General features: G+C 46.8%; 1 protein-coding gene across 1 annotated transcript; it reads right to left on the minus strand.

The window, feature by feature from the left end:
- Nucleotides 1-9,931: 9,931 nt before the first annotated feature.
- On the minus strand, nt 9,932-11,917 carry LOC117739713 (golgin subfamily A member 6-like protein 22). Its single transcript, XM_034546139.1, has one exon. The coding sequence runs from the start codon at nt 11,915-11,917 to the stop codon at nt 9,932-9,934; it is 1,986 nt and encodes a 661-aa protein (XP_034402030.1).
- Between the last annotated feature and the right edge of the window lie 488 nt (nt 11,918-12,405).

A 12,405-nucleotide genomic window follows, 5' to 3' on the forward strand; every position in this document is an offset into this window, starting at 1 on the left:
TGTAACAGAGCACATTTACTATAGTGTGCATTCAGTTTTGTACTTTTTTCCCCCACTACGGTTGTCTGACAACTTTAGTTAGTTATTTTGTAGGTTAATAATTTGGAAGATTATATGATTATATGATCATCATAAACATTAGGATGTGCACCAAATAGTCTGTAGAACAGTTACAAACTCAGCCAAAGGGAATTTAAAGGGGCAGTGTGATTTAGTGGCATCTAGTTGTAAGGTTGCAGATTGCAATCAACTTAATACCCCTTAATACCCCATTAGATGTGGAAAAGGCCTTCCTTTCGATAAATGTACATAAGAGTCACAGACCTGACAACATCTGTGGTCGTTTACTTAAAACGTGTGCAAAAGATCTGAGTCCATGTTTTCCACAACATTTTTAAAAAGTCCTTACAGGCAAAGCATGTACCTGAGTTCTGGAAGGATGCTGTGGTGGTCCCTGTTCCCAAATCCAGTTGCCCCAAAAGTCTAAATGATTTTAGACAAATTGCTCTCACATCACTATTAATGAAAACGCTGGAAAAACTGTTAAGGTCAGAAATGTTAAGGGAAACTGAGCAATCACTTGATCTCATGCAGTTTGCTTATAGGCCACCCAGAGGAGTAGAAGATGCCACAGTCACTTTGTTTAATTTACTTTTTAAACAGAAGGGAAATGGATCTCATGTCAGACTTCTATTTGTAGATTTCTCCTCCGCTTTTAACACAATTCAACCCCATATTTTAACCAGTCGGCTTTTAGAACAATTTGACTTAAGTCACAATCTTGTGGGTTGTATTCTTGACTTGTTAACTAATAGGACACAAAGAGTGAGGGTCAATGGAATTCTGTCGGACCAAGTTTGCTCCTCCACTGGCTCCCCACAAGGGTGTGTGCTTTCGCCCCTATTATTCATCCTCTACACACATACAGTATGTGTCAGAGCAGGTATGAAAATAGGACCATTTTAAAGTATGCAGATGATTCTGTTATTGTTAGTCGGTCCGGTCGTCCATGAGTGGAAGACCTGACCGCGGCTGGGCTAGGATAGGACTCCTCAAGTGGTGTGAGGAGTCCTATCTTCAATTAAACATATCTAAAACCAAAGACATGATAATTGATTTGAGAAAACATGCACACACACATGAGGTCGTATCCATTAGGTTGAGGTTTGGAATCCTACAAATATTTTGGGACAATTATTGACCCAAAACTGAATTTTTATGCAAACTGTGAAGTCGTGTGCAAAAAGGGTTTGAGGAAACTGTCCTATTTCCACATTGACAAAACCATGATGATTTTACTTTATCATGCTTTTATTGAATCAATTTGATCTTTTTCTTTGGTGTCATGGTTTGGAGGCCTGTCTAAAGAACTGAAACTCTCTACATCAGATTGTGAAATGGTCTAGCAGGCCGATAACAACGGATAACCGGCTCCCACCCTTTGCACAGGGAGTTTCAGCGTCTTCCTTCTAGACGTAGGTATTTAGAACCACAATGTAGAACAAAGCATTATAAAAACAGCTTTGTTCCAGCAGCCATCATTCAGGTGAACAAATTAGAATAATAACAGTGCACTGATTTGTGGCTGCGTGTACTTTTATCATGTCTGTCTTATTGTCTGTGTTGATTGTAATGTGTGTCGCGATGAATGCCTCACTTTCTATTGTAAACCAAGTCTGCCTACGGGGACAAATACAGTAACCATAACCTTCTCTCACTCCTCCCTTTCCAAGCGTTTATGAGAACAATGGTGGCCACTGGGTAATAAAAAACGCTCCAAACAGCCAGCGTTTGGTTTGTCCGTTCTTCTGTAGGACTCTGTGATGGTGATAAAAACGTCTCACTCTATGGTAATGAAAATATAAGATTCTTTTTTAAGTTTGAAGTCATTATACACTAATAAAAACATTGTTATGAATATTATATTTCTTTCAATAGATCCCCTTCCTACACACTGGACATTTATAGGTGCTAATTGTGTAACAGTTCAGCTCCACACATTCTTATTTTCTCGAGGTCCCGAGAGGAGCACATTCACCATGTCCAGGCCGTCCTTCAACGTCTCCTGAGGAATTCTCTGTTCATTAAGGCCGAGAAGTGTGAATTCCACGCTTCTTCTGTCCCCTTCCTGGGTTACATCGTTGGACAGGGGATTGTGCAGATGGATCCTGTCAAGGTGTCAGCGGTGACGTCCTGGCCCATTCCAGACTCACGTAAGCAGCTACAACGATTCCTGGGGTTCGCCAATTTCTATCAGAGATTTATCCGTGGCTACAGCATCGTGGCTGCCCCACTCACAGCCCTCACCTCATCCAAGGTGCAGTTCCATTGGTCACCCTCGGCTGAGGAGGCCTTCCGCACCCTTAAAGCCCGGTTTACCTCTGCCCCTATCCTTCAGGTCCCCGACCCAGAGAGACAGTTTGTTGTTGAGGTGGACGCCTCCGAGGTAGGGGTGGGGGCCATCCTTTCTCAGCGGGCTGCCAGTGACCAGAAGCTCCACCCATGTGCCTTCTTTTCTAGGCGGCTCTCACCTGCTGAGAGGAACTACGATGTTGGTAACCGAGAGCTGCTTGCCATTAAGCTGGCCCTTGAGGAGTGGCGCCACTGGCTGGAGGGGACCAGTCTGCCATTTTTGTGTTGGACTGATCACAAGAACCTTGAATATATGCAGTCCGCCAAGACACTGAACTCTCGGCAAGCCAGATGGTCTCTGTTTTTTACCCGGTTTAACTTTTCCCTCTGTTACAGGCCCGGTACTCATAACGTCAAGCCGGACGCCCTGTCCTGCCAGTTTGTGGACAAGGGGGATTCCACCCCTTGCAATGACAATATCCTTCCTGCCCCCGTCTTGGTTGCCGCTATCACCTGGGAGATAGAGGAGAGAGTCAAGGCTGCCCTGGCCCGAGTTCCTGTCCCCCTGACCGCCTGTTCGTTCCCCAGACCCTGAGGTCCGAGGTCCTCCAGTGGGCCCATAGCTCCAGACTCACTTGCCATCCTGGGAGCCAGCGTACTAGGGATGCTTTGCAGCAGAGGTTCTGGTGGGCGACGCTGGAGAAGGACACCCGGGAATTCGTCAACGCCTGTCCTGTCTGCAACCAGCACAAACCATCCCATCAGGCTCCCGCTGGTTTCCTGCAACCACTGTCGGTGCCCCATAGGCCCTGGTCGCACATCTCCCTGGACTTTGTTACCGGCCTCCCACTGTCCAACAAGCACACCACCATCCTAACAGTGGTCGATCGGTTCAGCAAGATGGCCCACTTTGTGCCCTTGCCCAAGCTCCCCTCGGCCAAGGAGACTGCGGAGTTGGTTCTGCTTCATGTCTTCCGGCTTCACAGCCTACCCACGGACATAGTCTCTGACCGGGGTCCTCAGTTCACGTCCGTATTCTGGAGGGAGTTCTGTACACTAATCGGGGCCACAGCCAGCCTGTCATCTGGATTCCACCCCTAATCTAACGGTCAGACTGAGCGCAAGAACCAGGAGATGGAGACCGCTCTACGGTGTTTGGTCTCCGAGACTCCAGCATCCTGGTCCCAGCAGCTCCTGTGGGTGGAGTATGCCCACAACACCCTGACCAGCTCTGCCACTGGAATGTCCCTGTTTCAGTGTGCCTAGGGGTTTCAACCCCCATTGTTTTCTGCCCTGGAGAAGGAGGTTTCCTGCCCCTCGGTCCAGGCCTTCGTCCGCCGCTGCCACCGTACCTGGGCCAAGGCCAGGGTTGCACTCCTCAGCTCGGCCAACCGTTACTCCGCAGCAGCCAACCGGCGCTGCTCCAAAGCCCCCATCTACCAGGTTGGCCAGAAGGTGTGGCTAGCAACCAGGGACCTACCCTTGCGAGTGGAGGCGAAGAAGTTGGCACCCAGGTTCATCGGACCATTCGAGATCCTGAAGGTCATCAATCTGGCAGCGGTGAGGCTCAAACTGCCCCGGACCATGCGGGTCCATCCCTCGTTCCACGTCTCCAGAATAAAGCCAGTTCGGGAGAGTCCACTGGCCCCTGCTGTACAGCCTCCACCGCCACCGCGTTTCATCGAGGGAGGTCTTACCTACACGGTGCGCCGCCTGCTTCGTTCCCGCCGTCGTGGAAGAGGGTTACAATACCTGGTTGACTGGGAGGGCTACGGTCCAGAGGAGAGATGCTGGGTCCCGGCCCGACACATCCTGGATGCCCCACTCATAAGAGAGTTTCACCGCAGCCACCCTGATCAGCCCGCTAAGGGCTCTGGGCCCAAGGGGGCTACCGAGCCAGACGCTGTTTCCTCTCTACCATTAGCAGCAGCAGACATCGGGGAGGATGAGGAGGAGCCATCTTCTGATCTGGAGAACTCACCCGCCGATGAGGAGAGGGCGGAGATGTCTGAGGAGTATTAGTCCTCCCCCAGATCCCCTCTGCCCACCCGGTGTGGCAATTGTTTTGGGACGTCGGGAGCCGTCCCTTAGAGGGGGGATTCTGTAATAGTTCAGCTCCACACCTTTCTGTTAATAGTTGTTTTCATTAGATCTGTTTGTCTATTAACTCTCTTGTCATTTCAGACCCGGTCATTCACACCTGATCATCCTTCATTCCCTTCACCTGGTTCTCACGCCCATCTCACCTGCAACCCATTCCCTCGTTAGTCACTCACTACTTAGGTTCCCTCACTTGTACTTGTCCTCTGCCAGATTGTCTTGTGTTTTGAGACCAAGTTCTCCAGCGTTCCATAGTCTGTCTGTTCTGTTCCTGCCGTTACTCCAGTAAAGGATTATTATTTGCTTACTCTGTTTCGTCCATTGTGCTTGGGTCCCTGGTCTTCGATCCGTGACAAATTGGAGATATCTTGTAAGCAAACAGTTATGTTTACATTCAGTGACACGTGTACAAGCTTGCATTTACAACACAGTACAATACAATCAAAACAGGGACCCACTCATAAAAACATTGCCCCATAGTAATGCAGTCATTTCCAGTATGAACAGAAATAAAGTATAAACTGTAGTAGTAATTTTATAAAATATTTTGGGTTGAAGGATTTAACTATTGTTATATTACAAAGCCATGTATCCGTAGTGAAACTGAGAGTGTCAGTGTGCTTTTTTGTGTGCCTTTTGCCTTCATGAGACAGCACAATAGAGACAGATACAGGAATCATAACATGCACCAAAGGTTGTTGAAGTCAAACCGGGGACATTGCAGTTTAATATGGTTTGTCCCTTTAACCACACCCTGGCCTGAGATACTCAATGGTCTTCTTCTTGTTTATTGTTGTCCACAATATACAAGAAGAACCTTCATCTGTTTTGTTTGTTTTGTCCCTGCCACGACCGAGTACCCGATATACTGTTCAAGATTTGGAGTCGTGCTTGCTGCCACTTTCCATTATAGTGAAGAAGCAGCCATCTGAAAATGTATTGAATACCAGCACGGCAGACAAACATGGGGCCACTGGGACATCAAGCTGGGGAAGAGTAGTCTGTCAAGGGAGAGGGGGGAGAAAAAAGGAAAGGGCAGAAAGGGGAGAAGGGGGAGGAGGGGGAGGAAAAAGAGAGGAAAAAAGAAATGCGCCGGTTCAAATCCCGACCCCGGCAGGATTGAGATTTATGATATTCATAATAAAAGTGCATCTATTCGACTGAGATAGTATTGATATATAAATTGTAATTCTATTATCTTTCTGATTTGAAAAGAGTAACTGTGGCCCTGGGTAAATGTGATGAAAATTGGTCACAGTCGTCTAACAATATTGTACCTTTTACTCCAATCCAAGTATTGGACAGTCATTAGTCACTTGAAAACAAGAGTTTGAAAACAAAATGTATGAGAAAAGCAAAGTTTTATTTAAATAAATGAGGACAAGATATAAAAACACCAGTCTCTAAAGTATAATATAATATAAAATCACATATAATACAACAATATAACACCACACAATAATAAAATAAACATATTAGACAACTATATACAAGCGTAATGTCCAGTGTGAGGGGATACTCAACGAGAGTTACGTCTTTCGCCTGTTCTCCAACCACTGCTCCTTTGAAACAGTCTCTACCGAGGGGCAGTAAATTACCCCCTTGTACTCATGTGCCAAGTCTCTGCAGTCCTGAACTGCCCGCAATGTTTGCATGTGTTGTGTAGTACTTTTCTCGTAAGCTTTCTGCGGGCAGGAGCAGGACCAGGAGTAACCCTCTGAGGGACCGAGGGTGAAGCGGGGAACAACACCCTTGTGGCATGGGATGGGAGAAGGAAAAGTTGCTGTCGAATCACCAGCTGAGGGGCCACGGATGGAGCAGGAAAGAGCTGCCGCTCCAACTTCCTCTTTAATTTTGCCTGTTCGACAGTGCTTCTGGGCATATAGAAGCTGGCATATAGGTGTGCCGGGCACGGTGGGTGTTGATGCTGGTTGGTGACTGGCACAAATAATAGGGTGATCTGCCAGGGACATGTGACTCGGCATATTTAGCCCTTGTATGACCTCTTATTGTGCTACTGCACCAGAGTGGTATGGCTCACGTCCACCAGCTGCAAGGTGGTCCGCTGCATAACTGTCACGTTGTCCAGAATGCACTGCCTGACTTTTCTATAGTCATTGAGGATTAGCACCCATCTGGACACCGTCCCAGCCCCCTTCTTCTTGGGACTATGATGTATGAGACACAGCCTGATGAATATTGTCTCTATCAGGCGGCAGCAATCAGGCCACTGTGCAAGTGGGCCAGTGGTGGTATGGCTGTCCCTCTTGACACTATCCACCCCTGGAGTGAAGTCCTGCTTATTTTAGGGGACTTGCACCTTCCCGTGTCCAGCCGACTCAAAAGCGGTCGGATGTTGGTGTCTGATGGTAGATGAGGGCCGGGACAGGGGGCTCATACCACAGCTTCAAATCTGGTCGCAGGAGGGAAAGAGGGTGTTTGAAATCCACCTCTGGTCCTGCACAGGGAGGGTCTTTCTCATTTCACTCGGCAACCAGAATGCAACTGCAGTCCCAGCAGCGGCTAGCTGAACTCCTCCAGGCTCACCCTGTCTGGAAGACGACAACAACAAATAATAATTAGGTTTATTCATAAATAAAGGCTACACAACAAATGACTTACAAAAAAGCAAGACCAATACAGTAAGCTGCACAGTACTAACAGCATCTTCTGCAATGCCGTAGTTTCCAGCTAGGCTGGGTGTCCTCACAGAGGATGGAGGAGGAGGAGAAAGAGGAGGAGGAGGAGCAGGGCTGCTGGGTGTCATCACAGAGGATGGAGGAGGAGGAAGAAGAGGAGGAGGAGGAGCAGGGCTGCTGGGTGTCCTCACAGAGGATGGAGGAGGAGGAAGAAGAGGAGGAGGAGGAGCAGGGCTGCTGGGTGTCCTCACAGAGGATGGAGGAGGAGGAAGAAGAGGAGGAGGAGGAGCAGGGCTGCTGGGTGTCCTCACAGAGGATGGAGGAGGAGGAAGAAGAGGAGGAGGAGGAGCAGGGCTGTTGGGTGTCCTCACAGAGGATATAAAAGTAGGAGAAGGGCTGGGGGTCCTCCTAGCCACTAATTGTGGCTTTAGTGAGTAAATCAAAGCGTGATTTAGCAAACTGAAAGAAGAAGCAGAGTTTATTTGAAGATGCAACACATACACAATAATTCATTCTAAATTTGAATTACTAAAAAATATATTCACAATTGACACATTTAGAGCGGGTCGCAGAAAAGGCTGCGCTAAGTCTGAGGCCGCTCTTCAGTCGCTTGATCCCAAACCAAGGTTTCTTTAAGGAGAGGTGAAGTGTCACGGACTAGTATGTACTATGTATGTAGTACTAGACATGTTTCACAAGTGAAGAATGATCTGCATCCACTTTGTATAAGAATCGACCAATTACACTTGAGCTTAGAGAAATGTAATCATTTATTTGAATTTGAATTTACTTCCCTAATATTAGAGATGTATCGGTCTTATGAACAATACATCTGGTAAATGTAATAAACTATGAGTGATATAAGTTAGAGGCACACTTTTGTTGTTTTGGTGTATGTTCAACAAAAAGTTTGAGAACCACTGGTCTGCAGGCTCTTAGAGCCTTGCTGCAGCAAGCGACCACATGCACGCGCACGAACCGCCACATGCACGATCATTTTATTGTTTCCTTCCTTAATTTATGAACAAAAATAGTGTTTGTTTTATCACACTTACACACATGGGTCAAAAAACATTTAATAAAACATAATATTATTTTAGCTGGGATTTGAACCAAATAATTACACATTTAATATTTTAAATGTGTATTTGTCACTTTGTCACACTCACACAATCATACAACATACAATCTTGGAACTCTCCCTCTTCACTTGGCCCTCCTGTCTGATGTCCTCATGTGGCTGAGTGGTGGCAGTGTTTATTTTTTAACCCACATCTTCTCATTGCCTCTATAATATGCATTTGGAGGTGGGGAGTGCCCTCCATGCGCCTCTTCATATGTGGCATGACAAGCTCTTTGCCCAGCTCCTCGATGAATAGCTGCAGTGCATTGGTCACACCACCCATGTACTCAGGGTGTTGTGCAGTGCAGTTGGTGTAGGCATGAGGGTGGCACCATCCAGCACATTGTGCCAGAGCACCATGGGCCACCTCCGTGTTCTCCGCTTGCATGTGTAGGTGCGAACCATCTGATCCGTTGTGTCCACTCCTGATTTTGTTCGGTTATAGCACTGGATCACTTCTGGTTTCTTCTTCACACTGTTTCATCCACTGCTCTCAGTCAGTTCTATTTCAAGTTGTATTGTGTTGACCTAGCTGACATTAGCTAACATTAGCTATCTAGAATCGAATGTCATGTTGACCTAGCTACTGTTAGCTAGAATTTAGCTAAATAACATAAGCTAACATTAGCTAGAATATAATATGTTAACAGCTAACTAATAATATTGGTCATATTTCTTTTTCCCACCAGTAATGGATGTCAAGGTGAAGTAATGTTCAAATATGATGTGCAGTTATCTTTTCAAAAGATATCAAATATTTTCTTAGGTAAAACAATTATAAAATAAGACATTTACAAATCACAGGTTCCAATCAAATTCACACTTACACACATGAGTTATTTTTTAATCCAAAAAGGATTTTTTATTAAAAAAGTACAAATGAAAATAACAATGATGATCAAAAACAAGTCAGCTGCCTCTCGGTCGAGAAGTGTCCTGACGTTCCATTGGGCAATTGTCAGTTTCTGTTGTTTCTGTTGTTTGTTTCCTAGCTGACTTTTCACTGTCGACGGAAGACGGAGTCGAGCAGCGCGGACCTTGGTAACCCAGGCGACGTCCGAGCCGGTGTGAGATTCTGTGTGGTTGTACATTTCATGAAAGCTGCTTGCAAGAGTGTTTAAAGTGCTTTTGGCTTTTGCAAGTTACTAACAGCACTCTCTCAGGGATCTAACAGTAGTATCACACCGGCAAGAACATGTCAAGACAGGTGCGAACCATTAGTCCCTGCAGTGGCTGGCCGAAAGATGCCAGGAGTTCCATTGATCAACGCCCTCTGTGCTGCCACGGTAGCATGGTTTTCTGTTAGGGTTTGCACCCTTTGCCTTTGATTATATCAAGAATCTGTACGGCAAGGCAGTGGTTTTCGACTATGCATGGCAGGGGCGTCTAACTCCCTGAGGTGAAATGTTATACCCGCATACCAATAAAAGTGGTTTCCTGAACCACTTTTAAACACTTTCTTCGGCCGAATGGAGCACCGTCACGGGCTCTATAATTCTGCATGCTGGGCGTTGATAAAAGTGGTTTCCTGAACCGCTTTTAAATACTTTCTTCGGCTGAATGGAGCACCGTCACGGGCTCTATAATTCTGCATGCTGGGCGTTGATAAAAGTGTTTTTTTCTGAACCGCTTTTAAATAATTTCTTCGGCCGAATGGAGCACCGTCACGGGCTCTATAATTCGGCATGCTGGGCGTTGATAGCTGGACACTGGTTGCTCAGTGTTGACCTCTGCAACATGAGAACAAGCGTTGGTACCACTTTCTCCTCTGCTGCCTGTTGGAGAGCGGGATTTGGAGGTCTTCAAACTGCGCCTGGATCTGCCGCTCCTCTTTCTCGTCCTCCAGATGCTCTTCCTCGTCCTCCAGATGCTCTTCCTCGTCCTCCACAGTCTGCTGGACGCTCTGTGTGGCCTCAAGGATGGAGATGTTTTCCTTCTGACACGTCATGTTCTGGAGCTTCACCAGATGCTCAGCCTGGGTCACAGCATCCGAGAGGTTTCTGTTTTCCTCCTTTTGGTTGGCGAGCTGGACCTCAAAGGAGTCTTTCTCCTGCTGCCATTGGAGATGATCCCTCTTTAGCTGGTCTTCAAATGTTTCCTTTAGAACAGCAATGAAGTCCTTGTGTTCTTGTTCTTGCTGCTCCTGCTTGGCAAGAGTGCAGCTCTGGGATGTTTCCAGTGCTTGGTAACGGCGACGCTCAATTTCCAGAGCTTCGTCTGTTTGGTCTATAGTGTCCTTCAACTTCCGGTTGGCCTTCCACAGGTCAGCCTTCAGCCTCCCAGTGTTACCCTGCTGGATGTACCGAGGCTGCTGGTTGGTGGATGATACTGTATTCCTGGTATTTGTCAGGGCTTCGGCCATCTTCTTATTTTCAACTGTGAGTCTCTGTGTTTCAGCCCCCTCAAGGACCAGGCTATTGGAGAACTCAACCGTGGGGTCGACATTCGCCTCATTCATAGCCTTCACCTTCTGCTTTGCCTTCCACAGGTCGGTCTTCAGCCTCTCATTTTTACCCTGGAGGATGTACAGAGCTTCCTGGTTGGTGGATGACCCTGGATTCCTGGTATTTTTCAGGGCTTCGGCCATCTTCTTATTTTCAATGGCAAGTCTCTGTATTTCAGCCCTCTCGAGGGCCAGGCAGTTGGAGAACTCCAGCTCTTTTTTGGCCATCATATCATTCACAGCATTCACCTTCTGCTTGATAAGATCCATCCAACTCTGTGGATTCTTGTTGTCTTTCAGGGCGTCTCCCATGTCCTTTATTTCAGCCCTCTCGAGGACCATGCGGTTGGAGAACTCAAGCTCTTTGTTGGTCATCATCTCATTCACAGCCTTCACCTTCTGCTTGGCTTTCCACAGGTCGGTTTTCAGCCTCTCATTTTTACCCTGGAGCATGTCCAGAGCTTCCTGGTTGGTGGATGACACTGGATTCTTGGTATTTTTCAGGGCTTCGGCCACCTTCTTATTTTCAACGGTGAGTCTCTGTGTTTCAGCGCTTTCGAGGACCAGGCTGTTGGAGATCTCAACCTTGGGGTCGACATTCGCCTCATTCATAGCCTTCACCTTCTGCTTGGCTTTCCACAGGTCGGTTTTCAGCCTCTCATTTTTACCCTGGAGCATGTCCAGAGCTTCCTGGTTGGTGGATGACACTGGATTCTTGGTATTTTTCAGGGCTTCGGCCATCTTCTTATTTTCAATGGCGAGTCTCTGTATTTCAGCCCTCTCGAGGGCCAGGCAGTTGGAGAACTCCAGTTCTTTGTTGGCCATCATCTCATTCACAGCCTTCACCTTCTGCTTGGATTTCCACAGGTCGGTCTTCAGCCTCTCATTTTTACCCTGGAGGATGTCCAGAGCCGACTGGTTGGTGGATGACTGTGGATTCTTGTTATCTTTCAGGGCGTCTCCCATTTCCTTTTTTTCAATGGTGAGTGTCTGTGTTTCCAGCTCGAGCTTGGTGTTCTCTAACTGGTTCAGCTCATAGTTGATGCAGGTCTTCTGCTCCAAGTCCTCCTGCAGCTGTTTAACCTGGGCTGGAGACTGTCCCTTTTTAGCCTCCAACAACTGGGCTTTAAGGCTAAAAATTGCCTTCTGCAAATCTCCATTAAATTTCTTGAAATCATCCAAAGAATGCGCTTCCTCCTTGTTTCCCAGCTGGATCTTCATGTTCACTAACTTCGGTCCTTGGCTCTGTGTGTTTGCCATCGGGATACTCAGATTTTTCTCCGTGCCAAAATGCAGTGAGTAAAATGTGGTAAAAATTTTCTCGGTAGCAAAATGCATTGAGTAAAATAAGCTTAAATTTTTCTCTGTAGCAAAATGCAGTGAGTAAAATAAGCTTAAATTCTTCTCTGTAGCAAAATGCAGTGAGTAAAATGTTCTAAAGTCTGTCCCAAAATGCACAACAACAACTGCATTCAGTTGTATTCATAACATTCTAAGAAAAAATCGTGACGTCATGGAGATTAAAGCCAATCTGGGCGTGTCTGTGTGGCGGAATGGCTTGCGAACGGCCACGGGCGCGCGCGTGCGCGCGTGCGCGCGCGTGTGTTTGTATCGTCACAGAGATCAGAGGAGAAACAGCTTCAGAGTTGCCTGGATTACAGTTACCTGGGTTACAGTTACTCCACAAAGATAACAAATATATCAGCGCGTTCGGCTCAGTCTTTCCTCTCTATTGATAATACTAATTT

This window comes from Cyclopterus lumpus, chromosome 1 (assembly GCF_009769545.1).
Source record: "Cyclopterus lumpus isolate fCycLum1 chromosome 1, fCycLum1.pri, whole genome shotgun sequence".
Lineage (NCBI taxonomy): Eukaryota > Metazoa > Chordata > Actinopteri > Perciformes > Cyclopteridae > Cyclopterus > Cyclopterus lumpus.